The sequence below is a fragment of the Pongo pygmaeus genome, chromosome 19, assembly GCF_028885625.2.
Source record: "Pongo pygmaeus isolate AG05252 chromosome 19, NHGRI_mPonPyg2-v2.0_pri, whole genome shotgun sequence".
Classification (NCBI taxonomy): domain Eukaryota; kingdom Metazoa; phylum Chordata; class Mammalia; order Primates; family Hominidae; genus Pongo; species Pongo pygmaeus.
The window spans coordinates 8,365,715-8,387,000 of record NC_072392.2 but is presented as its reverse complement, the minus strand read 5'-3'; the positions used below and the strand labels follow the sequence as shown (position 1 = coordinate 8,387,000).

The 21,286-nt window shown below is 45.7% G+C and overlaps 1 protein-coding gene and 1 non-coding gene across 5 annotated transcripts in view; one reads left to right on the top strand and one right to left on the bottom strand.

Annotated features, from left to right (window-relative positions):
• The window catches only part of MYH10 (myosin heavy chain 10), a 154,983-nt gene that overhangs the window by 112,975 nt on the left and 20,722 nt on the right, over positions 1–21,286 (top strand). For all 4 annotated transcript variants that reach the window (XM_054456792.2, XM_063657069.1, XM_054456798.2 and 1 more), the window contains 10 exons: positions 2,340–2,448; positions 2,555–2,686; positions 3,567–3,773; positions 6,214–6,351; positions 7,495–7,618; positions 9,685–9,856; positions 11,425–11,637; positions 15,419–15,563; positions 16,910–17,116; positions 20,958–21,062. In XM_054456792.2, the coding sequence (XP_054312767.2) occupies positions 2,340–2,448; positions 2,555–2,686; positions 3,567–3,773; positions 6,214–6,351; positions 7,495–7,618; positions 9,685–9,856; positions 11,425–11,637; positions 15,419–15,563; positions 16,910–17,116; positions 20,958–21,062 (1,552 nt within the window). The remainder of the gene's footprint in view (positions 1–2,339; positions 2,449–2,554; positions 2,687–3,566; positions 3,774–6,213; positions 6,352–7,494; positions 7,619–9,684; positions 9,857–11,424; positions 11,638–15,418; positions 15,564–16,909; positions 17,117–20,957; positions 21,063–21,286) is intronic.
• Positions 5,018–5,079, bottom strand: LOC129018477 (U7 small nuclear RNA). The gene has a single exon (XR_008495299.1). It is a non-coding gene; the product is annotated as a U7 small nuclear RNA (small nuclear RNA).

The following is a 21,286-nucleotide window of genomic DNA, read 5'->3' as shown; positions in this document are numbered from 1 at the left end:
GCTAAAGTGATTTTGAACACTTTCAAAGTCCACTTTCCAAACACTCGGAGATAGGCTGATGTCACAGCTCCCTCATGAAAACCTGGAGGACAGTGCCTGACACACAGGTGTAATAGAAATCAGCCCACCACTACGGAGAAGGAAACCAGCTGCCTCATTCCACTAAACAAAGTGCCCAGCATGTTTTTGACTCATCATTTGACAGTTTTATCTCCCAGAGGGCCAAAGAAGCAAGTAGGGCTGTAGTTTTTAATAAGAAGATTGGGTGAATTTGTAAGCATTCCTGAAGGCGATTGCGAGAATTGGAAGGTGGATGCTTAATAGATTCAAAAGTCATTTTTGAAACTTTTGTTTTTGTAGTAGAAACTCTTGGAATTAAGACTTGGCCAATCCCGGCCAGGCACGGTGGCTCACACCTGTAATTCCAGCACTTGTGGAGGCTGAGGCGGGGGGATCACTTGAGGTCAGGAGTTCAAGACCAGCCTGGCCAACATGGCGAAACCCTGTCTCTGCTAAAAATACAAAAAATTAGCAAGGCATGGTGGTGCACACCTGTAGTCCCAGCTTCTCGGGAGGCTGAGGCACGAGAATCGCTTCAGCCCAAGAGGCAGAGGTTGCAGTGAGCCAAGATTGCACCACTGCACTCCAGCCTGGGCGACAGAGTTACTCTGTCTCAAAAAAAAAAAAAAAAAAAAACTTGGCTAATTCTTTTTGGCTGGTAGGAATAAGTTAGAAGGTTTTGTAAGCAGCAAGAATAAAAACAGTTATGAAGCAGTGGGCTCAGGGAAAATTCTAACCAGCAAGGAGGAATTCGTTGGCAGTATGGCAGTTGTGGGATTCTTGCAAGGAAATGTGACAGGTAGGTAATTTCTGCTCTAAAACAGCAACTGTCTGTCTTTTCTTAAGACACTCCCTCTCCTGATACCACTGTTTGCTGGAGTGAATGAATAATTTGAAATGTTTTTCTTATTTCTTCCATCGCCTTCAATTGCTTCTCTTTCCCAGGAGAGTCCTATAGCTACTCCTGCAAGCCGTTATAAAAGGACCCCAGAGAAACAATTACAGATTATTTATAGGAAATACCCAGTTAATTTACTCAACAAACACATCCTCAGGAGGCCTGGAGTCTGTCGGTCACTTGGTTGTGCCAACAAAAATGCCTGGGCCATGATCCCTGCTCCTGAGGAACTCAGAGTGTAGGTGGGAGCGCAGCCACGTGAGTGGACTGTCGGAGTGGAGCATCAGCACTGTTAGTGGAGCCTAGGAGACTCGGAGGCCGTTCTGGTGCTCTGGAATCCAGGGATGAGATGTCCAGTCGTGGATAGTCCCCAGAGGAGTGCAGTGCGCCAGGCACTTGGATTTGGCTGAGGAAAAGCTGCTGAGTTCTGAGTCTGGGAGTCCTTTGTCAAGATCTAAAATGCAGCTTTGGTAGCGCGGTGGGGTAGAAAGCCAACTGCTGGAAGCCGGAAAGTCAGTAATAGGAACGTTTGCCTGTGGACCCTGAGAGTTTCATAAGGAGTAGAAAAATGTCAGTCGTCTGTCGAAGGAACCGCAAGGTGGTAATGAGCTTCATCTGGGCCTGGGGGTTGTTTTTGGCAGGAGGGGGTTGAGGGTTTCTGTGTTCCTGAAGGAGAGTGAGAAATTGAAAATAGCAGAGTGAAGGCAAATGGGAACTGGGTCTCAGACCCTGCTGTGGGGCTGAGGAGGTGGTAGGGTGTAGTGGGAAGCCCAGGTATGGTCATGAGGAGGTGAGGGCTCCACAGATCTAGAGTCATCTCCAGGCCCTGGAGGAGGCCGGGCTGTAAATGAGAGACATTGACAACCCCATTGTAGCTTTTGAGTGCTGCGCTCCATTGCGACAAAGTGGAGGGAAGGAGGAGAAAAATTACCTTGGGGGTTGGGGAGAAATGTTTCTTCTGTGACATATCAAAAGGAAAACAAGAGAGTAGCTCCTAAAGGCACGATAAAGAGCAGCAGCACAGAGAAAACGGGCCCTTCTGTCTACAGTCTTCATTGCCTCAGGAAAATCGGTTTCTTAGTGTGCGCAGTGTGGGTATATGGCTGAGTGGCAGCAGGAGAATGTGCAGGGCAGAGTCTGTGAAGAAAGTCAGTGCAGGAACTGGTGCCAGGGGCCTGAGGGGGGCTGATCAGGCCAACAAGCCAGTGTGGCTTCGAGCGGCCAGAACGGCTTCCTTGTGCATTTCACCCAGGACTTAATTGATGCATCCATTCCCTATCCTACACAAAGAAGAACACGGGCCTTTAGAAAGGCTTCTTATGAAAACAGCCATTCAAGCACTTTTTTCTTTACATCATAAGTTTTTCTTATTGTTCTTCAGGGCCTTTGCCAAGAAGCAGCAGCAACTAAGTGCCTTAAAGGTCTTGCAGCGGAACTGTGCCGCATACCTGAAATTACGGCACTGGCAGTGGTGGCGAGTCTTCACAAAGGTGAGCTTGGGTCACTTCTTTCCAGATCCCTTTCAAATAGCAGAGTCTGATCAGGAAAACCCCATAGGAAAGAGCTGGAATGAGAAACTGCTTAATTTTGTCACAGGTGAAGCCGCTTCTACAAGTGACTCGCCAGGAGGAAGAACTTCAGGCCAAAGATGAAGAGCTGTTGAAGGTGAAGGAGAAGCAGACGAAGGTGGAAGGAGAGCTGGAGGAGATGGAGCGGAAGCACCAGCAGGTGTGTGCAGTGACCTTGTAACTCACACTTGGCCCTGAATCCCTACAAGATCTTGCACTGATAGCAACCCCCACACATTTCATTATGAATAGCTATACCCACCATATCATCTTATTTTATGTGAGGCCTTTTCACTCATTTCCAAATTGTATACATTTTGCCGATAGAGTTAACAGATACATTCTGCCTTGCATTTTAGATTTGTAGAAGTTAAAATCAACCTTACCTCTTGCATCTTTGCTTTTGTTATGCTTGCTGTCAAGCATGTACTTAACACCTGTTTTGATGAGGCTCCCAGTACTGTCACCTTCCTGTGTCTGTTTATGAGGGGAAATAGAAAAATAGTCAAAAGGACGAGATGCTTGAGTAGAGGTCACCACCTGTACTTCTCTAGCAGCAGTGGTCTTGAATGTGTGTCCCTCTTCTGGGAAGTTTTCTTCATGGACAAAGCTGAGGCTCAGGAGATGTTTGTTGTGGCAATAATAGAATTATAGTGTTCAAGGCCAAAAATATTAACAATAAAGGCCAGGGATATCACTTACTACCAAACAGGCATTAGTAATCACCATGAACTTTATGGCATTTGAATAATATTTTCACTCTCCTATTTATCTGTCCCTTGTAAATTACCTTCATAGATGAACTATAATGAATTTAATATGTATTATTCACAGTAACTTGAGACAACAGGAACAACCAAAATATTTTCATCTCGCTTACTTTGCTATAGACAAAAACGTATTTGAATATTCTTCCCGTGATGTTATATATTTTTATCTCCCAGTTTCTTTGATGTGCATTGACCATTGAAATCACAGTGAATATATACTGTGTATGTATGTAATAGGGGCAAATCACAGATACTTTATTGTGATTGCAGCTTTTAGAAGAGAAGAATATCCTTGCAGAACAACTACAAGCAGAGACTGAGCTCTTTGCTGAAGCAGAAGAGATGAGGGCAAGACTTGCTGCTAAAAAGCAGGAATTAGAAGAGATTCTACATGACTTGGAGTCTAGGGTTGAAGAAGAAGAAGAAAGAAACCAAATCCTCCAAAATGAAAAGAAAAAAATGCAAGCACATATTCAGGTATGTATAATAATTTTTACTTAGAAGCATATTTTGGATTTTCAAGTGGATCTGTGGAATAAACAGAAGTTATGTGTTTGGATTCTTAAGTCCACAGAGAAGCAAAAGGGTTCTGGGTTATGAGAAGCCACCCTTAGAAAGATGACCATCATTTGAAACACACCTATAATAGATTTTCTTTGAACACAGATTTGTCATTTTGAATAGGAATCTTTTTTATGTTCTAAGTGGCATCTTACAGTTTGCAAAGAGATTCAGTTGCAAACCTCCCAGGATCTAGCATTCTGTAGAAGACCTAACTTGTTCTTCATGTTGTCAGTGATTCTGTTGCTCACTCCATTCATTAGATAGACATCTACTACGTGGTTTGGCTAATAAGAAACGCTCAGCACTGACATAGGAGGTGGCCAACAGTCAGAATGAGAATTTTTAAAAATTAGCCCTTCCCTGGTACTTAACTTTCTTTTTGAAATACAGGGTGTACTCATGAGGCACAATTTTTGGATTCTGATTGAAACAGACAAATGTGCTTTTTAAATGGTCTTTATATTTTAGAGGTACAGCCTGAAGATTTTACAAGTGAAATATAATGTCTGGGATTTGCTTCAAAATAACCCAGGGGCAGAAGGGAGCAGGTGGAGACACACATGAAATGGAATTGACCATGAGTTGATGCTTGTTAAGGTCAGGGTGATGCTTCTGTGTGGGGCTCATTATGCTGGTCTGTGTGCTTATATGTGTGTTTGAAATGTTTACAATAAAACACTCATTTTTTGCAAGGGTTTCATTCTAAAATTAACAATTAGTAAATTATTTAGCCAAAGTTACTCTTGAACATTTCCTTAAGTTGGCCATGTGTTGATTTGTGCAACCCTAGTTTTGGTTTTTTTGGGAGTTTTTTGTTTTTGTTTTTTTGTTTTGTTTTTGAGATGGAGACTCACTTTGTTGCCCAGCTGGAGTGCAATGGCGCAATCTCGGCTCACTGCAACCTCCACCTCCTGGGTTCAAGTGATTCCCCTGCCACAGCCTCCCCAGTAGCTGGGATTACAGGCGCCTGCTACCACGCCCAGCTAATTTTTGTATTTTTAGTAGAGACAGGGTTTCACCATGTTGGCCAGGCTGGTCTCAAACTCTTGACCTCAGGTGATCCACCCATCTCAGCTTCCCAAAGTGCTAGGATTACAGGTGTGAGCCACCGCGCCTGGCCTGGGTTTTTTTTTTTTTTTTTTTCCTTTGGAGGGGGTGGGAGCTTTCCACCAGAAACCAGAAAGCCTGCTAGACAAATTCTAAAAGAGCTGTAACACTTTGTTTTTAATTTTAATTTTTATGCGTATATATTAAGTGTGTGTGTGTATATGTGTATATATATATATGGGGTACATGAGATATTTTGATACAGGCATGTAGTGTGCAATAATCACCTCATATAAAATGGGGTAATCTATCTGTGATCCTGTATAATAGCATGTTTATCATAAACAGTAATGTAGATTATAAAGATCTGCACGTTCTAATAAAAAATACATGTAAACTCCATACTCCCGCCCAGTTTGATGAGGTGCTTCTGTTGTGAAAGGTACATTTGAACTGACACAGCTCATTTCTCACGACCTGTACTACTTAAATTGTTGTTTTCATGTTCTCTTTCTCTCCTCTTTGGCCGAACATGTATATAGTTGGATTCAGCTAAATTAAATACACATTTGATGAGTGCTACTACATTATTCATGTTTGCCTGTGTTGCTATTATTCCAAAATGTGAATTTTAATTACTATATATTATTCCATTTAACAAATGTGCCAACATTTAATTACCAAGACCTTTTTGTAGCACGTTCATAGTTACTCAATATTATAAATAACTTATCACTGTATGTCTTTTTATATAAATCGCATCTGTGACAATTTCCTGAAATTGCTGGTTGAAAGGAAAGGCTCATTTTCAAAGCTACGTTTTGCCATGTTGGCTTCTAGAAGGATTGACCCAGTTTGTACTTTAGCCTGTAGCAGATACAAATGTCTATTTCACATAACTGCATTTCATATTTTTTTAAATATCTTTGGCATTTTGAGAATCAAAAATTAGTATCTAGGCTGAGGCGGATGGATCATGAGGTCAGGAGATCAAGACCATCCTGGCTAACATGGTGAAACCCCATCTCTACCAAAAAAAAAAATCAAAAAATTAGCCAGGTGTGGTGGCGGGCGCCTGTAGTCCCAGCTACTCGGGAGGCTGAGGCAGGAGAATGGCGTGAACCCAGGAGGTGGAGGTTGCAGCGAGCCAAGGTGGTGCCACTGCACTTCAGCCTGGGCAACAGAGCGAGACTCTGTCTCAAAAAAAAAAAAAAATTAGTATCTCATTGTAATGCATTCCTGTGCACAATGAATGTGTGGTCAAATCTCGAGAAAGTGGCGAGACTGACTCTGTGTTCTTCACAAGGACCTAGAAGAGCAGCTGGACGAGGAGGAAGGGGCTCGGCAAAAGCTGCAGCTGGAAAAGGTGACAGCAGAGGCCAAGATCAAGAAGATGGAAGAGGAGATTCTGCTTCTTGAGGACCAAAATTCCAAGTTTATCAAAGTAAGAGACTGTTCCCACAAAAAGCTGATTTTAGTTACGGAAAATATTTATATAATATTATGTTGATACACTCATTAAAAGTGACCTCAAACAGAAATTTCTCAAGATTTTAGGTTCATTTACTGAATTTTCTCTGTAAGTCTCTACTTGTATAGATTTCTAAAGATACAGGCACCATTGAATTGTTTAAACCTTATCAAACATCTGATAATCTTTTAGACTTTTAATGTGTACATTTTGTGCATAATTGTCACTCAATGATGACTTGTCTCCATCTGTGCAAGCATTAATTCATCTAGCATTGGCTGTGGGACTCTGAATACCAGGCAGCTGGGCCAAGCTCCCAGGGTGGGCACCAAGACGTGGAAGCCTTCCTGCCCTTTTGGAGTACAGTCGTGTGTTGTTTAACGATGAGGACACATTCTGGGAAATGCATTGTGAAGTTATTTTATCCTCGTACAAACATCATAGAGTGTATTGACACAAACTAGATGGTAGAGCCTGCTATACACCTAGACTAGACGGTGGGCTGATTGCTTCTAGGCCACACACTTGTACAGCATGTTACTGTCCTGAATACTGTAGGCAGTTGGAAACACAGCGCTAATAAGTACTTGTGTATCTAAACATATCCAAACAAAAGTCCAGTAAAAATATTAAAAAGGTACGGTAAAAATGGTAGAAAAGATTAAAAATGGCACACCTCTATTGGGCACTCAACCATGAATGGCGCTTGCAGGACTGGAAGCTGCTCTGGGTGAGGGGTGAGTCAGTGAGTGAGCGCTGAGTGAATGTGAAGGCCTAGGACATTGCTGTACATGACTGCAGACTTTATCAACATGGCACACTGAGGCTGCAGTACATTTATTTTAAAAATAGAGTAATTGCACTGTGGTGTTATAACAGCTCTTGATGAAGTTTTCAGCTCCATGATCATCTTAGGAGACCACTGTCGTGTATCAGGTTCATCACTGTCCAAAACATTGTTCTGCAGCATGTGACTGTGTACAGTCTGCTGGGGGAGGCAGTGCCGATAGTACTTGTTTTCTCTCGAGTCAAAGACAGTTGACCTTTATGAGGAATACAGAACCCAAGTGGTCATTTTGAATGGCTTTTCTGAAGCAGTCAGTTTTTCCTGTCCAGGAAAAGAAACTCATGGAAGATCGCATTGCTGAGTGTTCCTCTCAGCTGGCTGAAGAGGAAGAAAAGGCGAAAAACTTGGCCAAAATCAGGAATAAGCAAGAAGTGATGATCTCAGATTTAGAAGGTTAGTGTTTGGGGCTAGAGAAATCGAGGACTAGGATATGTGAGTGTTTGGCTTTTACTGTAATCAGAACATGCAAAAATAAAAAATATACTTGATGGTTACTAACAATAACGACCTTCAGTTTGGGTTGACTTATTAAAATAGGTCCCTTGGCCGGGCACGCTGTCTCAGGCCTGTAATCCTAGCACTTCGGGAGGCTGAAGTAGGAGGATCTCATGAGGCCAGGAGTTTAAGACCAGTCTGGGCAGCATAGTGAGACCCCATCTCTACAAAAAATTTACAGATTAGCCTGGCGTAGTGGTGCGCATCTATAGTCCCAGCTACTTGAAAGCTGAGGCAGCACGATTGCTTGTGCCCAGGTACTCACCAGAGTGAGCTGTGATCGTGCCACTGCACTCCAGCCTGGGTGACAGAGGCAGCAGAATTGCTTGCGCCCAGGACCTCACTGTAGTGAGCTATGATCCTGCCACCGCACTACAGCCTGGGTAACACAGCGAGACCCTGTCTTTACAAAATAATAAAAAGGGCTCTTAAGATTATTTTGTGTTGCCTTGAAATGATGATAAAATGGTTTTCCTTTTTCTTTTTTTTTAAGACGGAGTCTCGCCCTTGTTGCCCAGGCTGGAGTGCAGTGGCGCAATCTTGGCTCACTGCAACCTCTACCTCCCGGCCTCAAGCAATTCTCTTGCCTCAGCCTCCCAAGTAGCTGGGATTACAGGCATGCGCCACCACACCTGGCTAATTTTGTATTTTTAGTAGAGATGGTGTTTCACCATGTTGGTCAGGCTGGTCTGAAACTCCTGACTTCAGGTGATCCACCCACCTCGGCCTCCCAAAGTGCTGGGATTACAGACGTGAGCCACAGCGCCAGGCCTGGTTTTCCTTTTTTTAACTTTGGTACTGTGGTAAAAGATACTGCCCTTTGGTGGGCATGGTTGGGGTTAAATTGTTTGGGTCCTACAGACCATTGTGTTTAATCTAAAGCTGCATTAAAGTGCCCAGATTTTACCTCACAAAGGGACTGGCCAGTGACGTAAAAGCTGGCAGATACAGAGAAGACACTGCTGAGGGCCAAGCCACAGTGTAATATCAGGAAATCCTAGGACATTACAGCTTCTGCAAAAGAAATAAGAAAAGAGGATGGGAGTTGGAACGAGCAGCTAGAGACTGGTACCATCACCAGGGGGAGGGAGCTCTGTGCAGGCGCCTGCAGGCAGGTGCCCACTCTTTCTTAATGTGTGCGCTTATGATAGGAAGATGACGGGGTTGGCTTTTTAAAATATTTGGGGTTTTGTTTGTTTTAGTATAAACAAAAGAGGGAATGTCAGTATGAAATTACTTTCATAAACCATTTGTACTAGTATATGGTTCTTCGGCTGAGGAAGTACCCATAAGCACATGTGCTTTTTTACTCACCTGTTTGATCAGTCTGTGACACTCGGTCTCATACTCTCAGCAAGTTGGTTCCTGGTGGGGAACACAAAGGCATACAGGTCGTTGCGAGGAAATAAATCATTCGGTGAAATAGATCACTAGGGCTAACTGAGAGATCGCTGCAGAATTTTAGAGGGGACGGTGGAAAAGAGGCCTGGCCCTCTCTGCCCATTCTTCCGTCTCCTCTCTCCCAGTACTCGAAGACGGCAGTTTTCTTGGTTCAGAACAGGGGTTCCCATGGAAAAGGGAATGGGGTGACAGGCAGCTACGACTGCTGCCCCAGCACCTGCTGAGCCACTTTGCAAACCTGGGCACAGCGATGGGTTTGACATGAGAGGATTCCAGGTCCCTTCGGCTCTCACAGTGTGGTCTCACTTCCCATGAAAGGACATTCTTAGGACACTCAACTTCTTCCTTAAAATTCCCTCCCCACATTAATTTATCTCCCCTCCAGATCTCGGTGGATTTGAAATGACTGAGCAGTTGACATCAGGGCATGACCATGTCATCAGGGCAGTGACATGCTTTTGAATAAAATGGCTTATTTTCAACTTGGATCAGTCTGTATTTTAGTTTATTCCTGTGGTGAGTCACTCGGTGTGTTGAAGAGCTTCTTATGTCTTGCCTTAAAGAACGCTTAAAGAAGGAAGAAAAGACTCGTCAGGAACTGGAAAAGGCCAAAAGAAAACTCGACGGGGAGACAACCGACTTGCAGGACCAGATCGCAGAGCTGCAGGCGCAGATTGACGAGCTCAAGCTGCAGCTGGCTAAGAAGGAGGAGGAGCTGCAGGGCGCGCTGGCCAGGTCTGCGGCCCTGCAGCTGCACTGCACGGGAGCCCATGGGGCTGAGTTTCAGCAGACTTTGTTATGTTCGGGAGCATCCAAAAACCCTGGGAGAGTGAGATGGGGTTTACTTGCTGTTTGGTGTGACCTGAGAAAGTGAAAAGCCCAAGCGTACAGAATTTGTGTCAGGGCAGCAAGAAAGTCTCATAAACCATCTCAGTATTTATACTTTAAAATGACAAATTATACTATGAAACCCTTGGAAATTCACACCAGAACAAATGATTCCACTATAACAAATGTTTTGGTCTCTGTACATTACAGATTAACTGTAGTATGTTTTATTTACTTTTTTTTTTTGAACGGAGTCTCACTTCTGTCACCCACGCTGGAGTGCAGCGGTGCAATCTCGGCTCACTGCAAACTCCACTTCCTGGGTTCAATCAATTCTCATGCCTCAGCCTCCCGACTAGCTGGGATTACACGTGTGCACCACCACACTGGCTAATTTTTGTATTTTTAGTAGAGATGGGTTCCACCATGTTGGTCAGGCTGGTCCCAAACTCCTGACCCCAAGTGATCCACCTGACTTGGCCTCCCAAAGTGCTGGGATTACAGGCGTGAGCCACCACGCCCCACCTGTAGTATGTTTTAGAATTTGAAGGGAAATCACTTTTCAGAAATTATATTTCTCCACTGAGAGCATGATTCAGTAATCAGTTCTAAACCATTCAGTGTAGAATGCAAATCAGATGTAATAAATATGTGTCTAATGTTTCATTTCTTTATAAAGAATAACTATTTGGCTACATGGTTATAATACTTGGAGTTTATAATGTGTTACAATCAAAATCTTACAAGAAAAATCTCCCTTACCTCAAACATCCCAACTATTCCCAATAAGAAAAATCTTCCAACATTTTAAACCACAGACATAAACAAAAAGATGCCCTATGGAAGAGAGGCACCTGGAGGGTGTGAGGATGAGAGCCTCTTTCTTCCACTGTGTTCTCTGAGCATCCCTGGTTTGGCTGGGTTCCGGTGTGTTCTCTGAGCATCCCTGGTTTGCCTGGGTTCCGGTGTGTTCTCTGAGCATCCCTGGTTTGGCTGGGTTCTGGTGTGTTCTTTGAGCATCCCTGGTTTGGCTAGGTTCCGGTGTGTTCTTTGAGCATCCCTGGTTTGGCTGGGTTCCGGTGTGATGATGAGGAGGTCACTCCTTCATAGTTAGAAGCAGATTTTTAACTATAACAGCCTTTGACTTCAGAGAAAATGTTTTCATATTCTAAGGGCTAAAGTAAGAGTGTCCTACCTTTTAATGGAGAAGCATGGTCGTTTGGAAAGGGGGCTGGGCTGGAATCTAGTTCTGGCTCTGCCACCATTAGCTTTGGGGCCTTCAGCAAGTCCTCTAGCTGAGAACCTCCTCCTGCCCTAGCAGGTGCTGAGCATCTGCACCAGCCTCAGGCCCCAGGAGGAGGGATGTGGGACTGGGGTCTCCTTGTGGAGAGGTGCTCAGGGGCTGGGGCTCGCCTGAGAAGCAGGCCATCCGGGTGCCATCTCTGAGTGCCTCTTGTTCCTGGGTGTTTTAACAGAGGTGACGATGAAACACTCCATAAGAACAATGCCCTTAAAGTTGTGCGAGAGCTACAAGCCCAAATTGCTGAACTTCAGGAAGACTTTGAATCCGAGAAGGCTTCACGGAATAAGGCCGAAAAGCAGAAAAGGGACTTGAGTGAGGAACTGGAAGCTCTGAAAACAGAGCTGGAGGACACGCTGGACACCACGGCAGCCCAGCAGGAACTACGGTGAGTGTGGGAGAGGAAGCAGGGCCCGGGTGCCCGCCGACCTCTCCACCGAGCCCACGCAGAAATGCCTGGTGTGCTTGCTGTCTTTGGGAGGTGGTGTGTGCTTTTCCTCGTGATGGCAGGTGGAACGGTGATTAAATGGTAATGGTTAGAAACAGACCAGTCTATGGGTAGAAATACCTGTGCAGGGGTGGGCGGGTAAACCAGCAGACTGAGGGACACAGAGTGAGATGCATGTGATCAGAAAAGCTGTGGTCAGTGATGGATGTCTAGGGAGAGACAGTGACAACTACACAGAGTCAGGGCCAGTGAAAAGAGATTTAGATAGATAGGACCAGAGGGAGAAAGGTAAACACAGGAATAGGAGGAGATACCCAGGAGGCCAGGCACATATGCTGGCAGTGCCAGGTGGTGTGGATGGTGTAGGTAACCAGCTGAAAAGGGAAGGGTGCCTTCACAAGGTGAGAAGAAGGCTGGTGCAGGCACTGGGACAGAGTGTGCAGTGTGCAGAGGCATGTGCAGCATCATGAGCCAGCGGCCGGGGCGGGCATGAAAAAGGTGACAAGCATAGGTGACCATGGCCAGAGAAGGCTCCCGGGTAGAAAGCTGCAGTGTGGCAGCCCACGAGTCACAGGAGAGCCTTAGCAGTGAGCCGGTACGCAGGCCCGGAGGTGCTGGCCTGCGGCTCCCACAGACTCACAGGTGTCGTCACTGTGGAGAGCAGTGTGGGGGGTGTGCCAGCTTGCTGTCCTGGCAGAGGCCGTCTGCTCCCTCCCAGACTCACACTGCCAAGTACCTCAGGGCCACCCCAGGAGTCCCAGCCAGAAGGGAACCCTCGCGCCTTGGCTGGCTGCAGACACACCTGCTGGCTCTTTCAGGGTGTGAATGATGGACAGAATAGCCCATCACCCTGGGGAGTTGCTGAGGCCTGGAATAAAGCAAGAAGGAGAGTGGGAATTGTTTATGAATGCAAGTGTGGCCAGAGAGGCAGAAAATGACCCAGAGCAACCAGGAGGGAAACAGGTTGTGGTGAAAACCAGTGTGTTTCCCCAGAGGACAAGGATGTCATCAGCTGGGTCCACCCAGCAGCTGGAAACCTGGGCACTTGGTCATGGAAAAAATGACATCATGGTGTCCACAGGGCAGGCCAGCTCGATAGAGCAGCGAGACTGAGGTCAGATGGTGGGTGTGGAGGCTCTCCGTGCTGGAGAACAGAGGGATGAGCCTTGGAATGCTGGCCATGATCCTGGCCATGAATATGTACAGCTACGGCAGCCGGACAGAGGTTGGTTGGTTTTTGTCTTCAGCTTTTTCCCAGAGAAAGGAAAAACCCCATCTGAGCCAGGCATGGTTCGAGGCTTCCTACCCCACTTTTTTATTTTATTTTATATTTTGTATTTTTTTGAGACAGAGTTTCGCTCTTGTTGCCCAGGCCGGAGCGCGATGGTGCGATCTCAGCTCACTGCAACCTCCGCCTCCTGGGTTCAAACAATTCTCCTGTCTCAGCCTCCTGAGTAGCTGGGATTACAGGCATGCGCCACAATGCCTGGCTAATTTTGTATTTTTTAGTAGAGATGGGGTTTCTCCGTGTTGGTCAGGCTGGTCGCGAACTCCCGACCTCAGGTGATCTGCCCGCCGTGGCCTCCCAAAGTGCTGGGATTACAGGCATGAGCCACCGTGCCCGGCCCTTACCCCACTTCAGCAAAGTAACTGCTTTTAGTAGTTTAAGTCCTGGACTTCTCTTTGACATATCTGCTTTTTTAAAATCTAGAAACCACTGAACTAGACTTGGCTGAACTCTCCAGTCCCAGCTGGGCTTTTGATTGCAATAGAAAATAAGGTTCTGATCATTTTTCCATCCAACCCTTGCAAAAAAAAAAAATGCACATATTTATTAAAACCATGCCTATGCTCAGCTGTAGCATCACTGATTCACTGATGATTCACTGATTCACTGATTCACTGATTCTGTTCTGCCTGCAGCTCAGACGTGTCCTCCATTCTTGCTAAGGACCCTTAGAGAATGCAAACCACCCCACCTGGGCCCTGGTTCTTCCCATGATTAGTATAAAGTAACAGTCCTCCGTAAATCATATACTCTTCTGCAGACTCCCTGGCATTTTCACTCTCTTAAGGACTTTTGATGAAAAACTAAAAGAAATTGGGTTGTTCAGCCTGGAGAAGAGAAGGTGAAGGTTTCCTTTGACCATTGGATTTAAGTAGGGATGAGGAACACACACACACACACACACACAACTATTTTCCCAAAAGACAACGTGCTGCTAGTAGGAGAGATTTCCCTGGAGTCTGATCAGTGAAGCACTGGCCGCTAGAGTGAGCTCAAATAATCTCCATGGGAGCCTTGCAGAGGACAGGACCAGACCAGCACGTCTTTGACCTCTGGCTGAGCCAGTGGAACTTGGGGCTGAGCTAGGCTGGACCACAAAGAATCCTCAGTGATTCCTTCTGGCTGGGCTACATGCGACCATGGAGCTGGCAGCTGCCAGGCCCTGTTCTCTTGGCACAGGGATCTCTCAGCCAGCCCCTGCATCTCGTGACTCCATGAGAAGAGAGGAAAAGAGAGGTAAAGAGAGGGATAATGTGTCCACACGGGAATCAGTGTGTGAATCACTGTTCTAAGTTGTGACATGTTATAAAGTATAGAGCAAGTTTGCTAGCGATGTGCTTCAGGATTAGTGTGAGGTTGTAGCTAATTCAACAGGGCTAATATAGGTCTTAGCAGGAGCGCTGTTTACCTGACTGGCTTCAGTCTTCATCAAGCTCGTGCTTAAACACGGTGCTCAGATTAACAAATTTAGAGGGACTCGCCATGGGGAGTAAGATCCCTTCTAGAAAGTGAATAACTCTGGTTATTCAAGTTACCCTGTATTTGTTACAGCCAATTTTAAAAATGTTAGAAAGCCATGGAAAGATATTTAATGCTAATGAGATCGTCATACCGTAAAGTGCAGGTTAGATAAAAGCACAGTTTATGTCAGAACATTCCAATTCTGTGGCCATGGACCTGCTGCGTTCTCATATCAAACATCAGAGACCCTTTCTGAACCCTCTGAGCTGCCTTTTAATTTTCCTGCCCCTCCAAAAGATAATGCCCTCCTCCCCAACCTTAAGCCATTTCCTGGTAGAGTTTTGGGAGGATGTTAGTTGATTGCGGCTTCTTCACATGAACGCTAAGAGTCTTGCTTTGTTACACTGCAACGTCCTGATTCATTTGGCCTTTGCCACCCCTTCACTTCTGAAAATCTCTGGGAGACTCCCTTTTTCCAGTTTTATTCAAGTCTGTTGGGGCTATGGCAGGCAGTTTGGCATCTTGTGTTAACCAATTCCTGACCTCCAGTGAAACCAGACTGCCAAGAACAATTTGAAGACCCCTAGGGATGTCACCCTGTGTCTTGGCATGGAAGTTGCACTGGTTTTTTTGTTTTTGTTTTTGTTTTTTTTAAAGATAGGGTCTCACTCGCCCAGGCTGGCGTGCAGTGGCGCAATCATAGCTCATTGTAGCCTCAACCTCCCAGGCTCAAGTGATCCACCTTAGCCTCCCAAATTGCCGGGATTACAGGCATGAACCACTAGTCAGCTCTCTAGGAGGATTTCTGATATCACAGTAATAGACCTGCCAGCCTACTGGAAGTAGCACATCAAATATTTATTAAAGGAATTTATGTAATATTTAAAACAAAAACAGTACTTTTTCAAAAAGAAAATGTGTTTTTAATCAGTCAGCTAATTCTGATCTCTCTTTAAAAATGTCCTTCTCTAGTACAAAACGTGAACAAGAAGTGGCAGAGCTGAAGAAGGCTCTTGAGGAGGAAACTAAGAACCATGAAGCCCAAATCCAGGATATGAGACAAAGACACGCAACAGCCCTGGAGGAGCTCTCAGAGCAGCTGGAACAGGCCAAGCGGGTAAGGGAGACCCTGCCGTGTGCTGTGGCCTGGAGAAAGTCCCGCGTCAGAGCCACTCCCATCCTATCTGCCCGTTCTGTTCAGTCATGTATTGATTAGGCTCCAGCCTCTGTACGTCACTGAGTGGGCTGCTGGGTACCCAGTTGCCAGGGCAGGAGCGGCTTTCTGAAAACACTCAGTCTCCTTAGGAAGAAAAGCCAGACGCAAGTGCATGGATCCAGCCGCCATCTCACACCACATAGTCCTCCCCAGTGTCTCCTCTCACTAAATCCTTCTCCCAGTGGCTTCACTCAAAACCCCAAATGGTTTGAAAGTCATTCTTCCCTTACTTGTCTGCTGCCAGTAAGTCACAAGTCCTGCCGATGTTCCCCTTCAGGGGTTCCTGACATTCATCTCTCCCTTCTTGTCCTTCCCTGCCTGTATCTCACCTCAGCCACCAAACACAGTGTTGGCTTTCATTCATTGTTCTCGCTTCTGTATCTCAGACATAGGTTTCCGTTCTCCTGAAACTTAATTTCATGTGCCCTGTGACTCATGCCACCCTCCTGTGCAGACTGGCCTCTGTGACTTCCCATAATCATCCTTGCCTTTGTGACTTGGTTCTTGCTCCGGTTTCCCCATCTTTCTGTTCTTTGCCTAGCCACATGCCACCTTTTAATTTAGACAATAACAATATTAACATTTACGGAACATTTACGTTTGTGTCAGGTACTGTGCTAAGTACCCTACGTGAATTGCCTTCCTTAATCTTTGTTACAGCCCTGTGGCACAGTCTCCTATAATTCCCATTTAAAAGACAAGGAAACTGAGGCCCAGCGGTGTTAGGTAATTAACCCAGGGTCACACGGCTGGTTCGTGGAAAGGCAGCTTGAAGCCAGACAGTCTGGCCCAGATTCCCATGTGACCACCTTACTACACCCAATCTTGTCCCTGAGACAAGATGTCATCAGAGATACATCCTGTTGTGGCCACCCCTGCACCAAGGGGGCTTGCTCATGTTAGCAAGTGTAAAACAATTCTTTACACTAACAACACTTGTTTTATACAGAGGACAGTGTGAGTGATTACTCTGCAGACAGGACACACCCGGCATGGACAAGGCTAATTACTTAGCACAGTGAGCCCCTAAATATCTGCATCTGCTCCTCGGAGCAGTATGTGCGCGTGTTTTCCTTACATAGAAATCCTCACACTCAGAACAGCAAACATTTTCATTCATTCATTCAACAGATGTTGACTACAGACTCACTGTGTGTTAGGCACAATTCTGCAGACTCAAAAAGCAGTCCTCTGTATGGAGTTTTAGAAAATAACAAGTGAATTATGTTTTCCCTTCCGTCTCCTAGTTCAAAGCAAATCTAGAGAAGAACAAGCAGGGCCTGGAGACAGATAACAAGGAGCTGGCGTGTGAGGTGAAGGTCCTGCAGCAGGTCAAGGCCGAGTCTGAGCACAAGAGGAAGAAGCTCGACGCGCAGGTCCAAGAGCTCCATGCCAAGGTCTCCGAAGGCGACAGGCTCAGGGTGGAGCTGGCGGAGAAAGCAAGTAAGCTGCAGGTAAGCTGGAAACCTCCACTCTACACACGTCCCACTGTAGCATGTCCCTAATTTACCATTGTATCCCTCTGTGCAATAAGAGACCCATGGCCAGTGTGCTGTGCAATACCTGAAAATTGCTATCCAGTAAATACATCGAGTCTTAGGTGTCCCTACTGTCTATTACTTTGATGAAGTTAAATAATGTTTATTTTAAGAAGATAGCATGAATTGGACTTCCATTTTGAATTGTGTTTATAGTTGCTTAACAGTTTTAAGCACTTCAGCTTCTCCATTAGTCCAGTAAATAAGAGAATAGGAACAATGGACCAAAAAAATTATACTTCACATTGGCAAAGATTTACGAGAGTTTTATTTTTTACACTGCTGGTATAAATTAGTGCAACCTTTTTTTTTTTTTTTTTTTTTTTTTTGAGACAGAGTCTCGCTCTGTTGCCCAGGCTGGAGTGCAGTGGCACAATCTCTGCTCACTGCACCGTCTGTTTCCCAGGTTCACACTATTCTCCTGCCTCAGTCTCCCGAGTAGCTGGGACTACAGGCACCCGCCACCATGTCTGGCTAATTTTTTGAATTTTTAGTAGAGATGGGGTTTCACCACGTTAGCCAGGATGGTCTCGATCTCCTGACCTCGTGATCCGCCCCCCTCAGGCTCCCAAAGTGCTGAGATTACAGGCTTGAGCCACTGTGCCCGGCCTAGTGCAACCTTTTCTAAAGGACAATTTGGCAGTCTTAGATCATGAGCCTTAAAACTGGGAGTATCCTTAGACCCGAAAAATCCATGTCTAGTCATTTATCCTAGGGAATTAACTAAGGATGTACACACAGAGTCAACTTCAAGAATGTTCATTGCAGAAGTGTGTACAAAAGTATATACAGTCAGCCCTCGGTATCCACTGGGGGATTACATCCAGGACCTCCTGCAGATACCAAAATCTTCTGATGCTGGAGTCCCTAATAAAAATGGCATAGTATGGGGCCAGGCATGGTAGCTCACACCTATAATCCCAGCACTTTGGGAGGCCGAGGTGGGCGGATCACCTGAGGTCAGGAGTTTTGAGACCAGTGTGGCCAACATGGCGAAACCCTGTCTCTACTAAAAAATACAAAAAAATTGGCCAGGTGTGGTGGTGCACACCTGTAATCCCAGCTACTCGGGAGGCTGAGGCAGGAGAATCGCTTGAATCCAGGGAGGTGGAGATTGCAGTGAGCCGAGATCACGCCACTGCACTCCAGCCTGGACAACAGAACAAGACTCTGTCTCAAAAAAAAAAAAAAAAAGGCATAGTATTTGCATATATGCACATCCTCCCATATACTATAAATCATCTCTAGATTACTTATAATACCTGAGACGATGTAAATGCTATGTAAAAAGTTGTTACACTGTATGTTTTAGGAAATAACGACTCAAAAAAGTCATGTTTTTAGGAAATAACCCAAAAGAGTCATGAACTGTACATAGTCAGTGCACATGCAGGGGTTTTTTCTGAAAAAAAATTTTTTTTTTTTTTTGAGACAGAGTCTCGCTCTGTCACCCAGGCTGGAGTGCAGTGGCGCGATCTCAGCTCACGGCTAGCTCTGCCTCCCGGGTTCACACCATTCTCCTGCCTCAGCCTCCTGAGTAGCTGGGACTACAGGCACCTGCCACCATGTCTGGCTAATTTTTTGCATTTCTAGTAGAGATGGGGTTTCACCGCGTTAGCCAGGCTGGTCTCGATCTCCTGACCTCGTGATCCACCCGCCTCAGCCTCCCAAAGTGCTGGGATTACAGGCGTGAGCCACCGTGCCCGGCCCTTTTCTGAATATTTTTAATACATGGTTGGTTGACTCCACAGATGGAACCTATGGATAGGAAGGGCTGGACTCTAGGACTCAGCAGAGAGGCCTGCTCATGGCAAAGATTTATTACAGTGAAAAGATACAAAGCAAAAATCAGTAAAAGGAAAGGGCACAAGGGCTGAGGTCCTGAGGAAACCAGGAACAAGCTTCCAGGAGTCCTCTCCCAGCAGAGTCACACAGGACGTGCTTAATTCCTCCAGCAGTGAGTCCTGACAGCATGCGTGAAATGTTTTCTTCCAAGAAGCTCATTATAGACTCGGCCCCCTGGGTTTTTATTAGGGGCTGGTTACCTAGGCACCTCTTGCCTAGCATAAACCCAAATTGCAGACTCCCAGAAGAAACGCAGGTGTTCAACATAGACCATATTGTTTACATGGACAGTTTAGAGAAAAGCCACCCTTATCGTTTAGGAAATAGTGGGAACTCTTGCTAAATTCAAGTTCCCACACACCAGCCAAAGGTCAACATCGCAAGCAGGCCTTTCGAAGGAGGGCGGTCCTGGCCTGCCGTGTTAACATGTAGGTACTGAAATATTGTGTGTGTGCTCTCACACATCTGGAAAGCTATTCCTAAAAGAGAAAATCTCCGAAACAGCATTATGAACTCCGCCTACGGCGGGGAAGAGAGGGGAGTGACAGTTCCTTGTCCCCTGTGCCGCACCAGGCATATGCTAGGCTCCCATGTACGTTTTTCCCCATTTAATCCTCAGTCAACCCCTCTGGTAGGTGAGGAACCTGCAGCTCAAAGAAGCTAAGGCTCTTGCCCCCTCGGTGACTTACCTGGCAACTTCTAGAGCTGGTGCTGAAGGCAGGAGTCCCTCTTGACTTTGGAGCCCTTCCCCACCACACTGTTCTCAAGACTGATGAAGCGCGAGCTCTGTGAAGGATGTTGCTAAACAGAGGGAAAATGGAAGCGTTGCAGCATGTGCTCCGCTGTGGCTGTGCCACCGTCCACCTTCCCTTGGCCGGTGTGACGAGGACAAGCAAGAACCCACGGCGCCCTGCTGCCCCTCTGCGTCCCTCTGCTTCTTCCCAGCGCCCACTGTCGTCAAAAATTATAAAGCATCTTATACCATGAAGATTTGTTTGGAAAATATTTTAGAAATATCATTAATTGGGAAGGAAAAAAATATTATTAATTAAATCTGACCATAAGAAATAGCTTAAATATTCATGATGAATATATAATACCAGTTTTTTGAAACCTAAAAGAACTTCCAGCCGGGTGTGGTGGCTCACGTCTGTCATCCCAGCACTTTGAGAGGCCGGGGCAGGCAGATCACGAGGTCAGGAGTTCGAGACCAGCCTGGCCAACATGGTGAAACCCCATCTCTACTAAAGATACAAAAAATTAGCCGGGTGCGGTGGCACGCACCTGTAATCCCAGCCACTCGGGAGGCTGAGGCAGGAGAATCGCTTGAACCCAGGAGGCAGAGGTTGCAGTGAGCTTAGATTGCACCACTGCACTCCAGCCAGGGTGACAGGGCGAGACTCTGTCTCAAAAAAAAAAAAAAAAAAGAAAAATACTTTCTTTTATCCCTTTTATAGAAGCTTCAAGTTCTATAAGAATGTGAATTATACTTTCCTCCCAAAGCATATGGTTAACGCATCTTGTAAAGGAGGACCAAAATCAAGCACCTGCTGGCCTTCAGCCTCCCCACAGAGGATACAGTCACTCTTTCAAAGGCTTTGCTTTAATTTTTGTCTCTTCATGATAAAAATAGAAGAAGGTAGGAAACCAGTCAGGAGACACCCCCGCCCCCTGTCCTTTCCATGGGTAGAGACTATTAAGGTGGCCAGGGAGGCAGGTTCTGGTACCTACTTATTTGAGCTCCGTTTGAAGGCAACAGACTCTTGGTGGTGAGTCTTCCTTAACTGAATGGGTAGTTTCAGGTTCACACTCCCCCCGAGTTCTTCTCTATTTGTGTTCTGTTTAAAAGCTGTTTCTAGACCCTTTCTGCTCACTTACTATTGAGTTGAATTTAATCTTTTGCTCCTTACAGAATGAGCTAGATAACGTCTCCACCCTTCTGGAAGAAGCAGAGAAGAAGGGCATTAAATTTGCTAAGGATGCAGCTAGTCTTGAGTCTCAACTACAGGACACACAGGTATTCCCCGGGGAGCAAGGGGTCTTTATAGTAACTAACATTTCTGTAATATATAAGCTGGTGAAATATGCTGGCCCCAGAATTGGCTTCTGTGTCACCTCTTACTAGTTTTATATCATACTTTTATTTGGAGCCAGCCTTGCTACTCGGGATTTCTCCCTGGAAGCTCAGTGTCTTGATGTAGAGTCCCTGGGGTTCCTGTGTCTGGCAGGCACGTGGGTGGC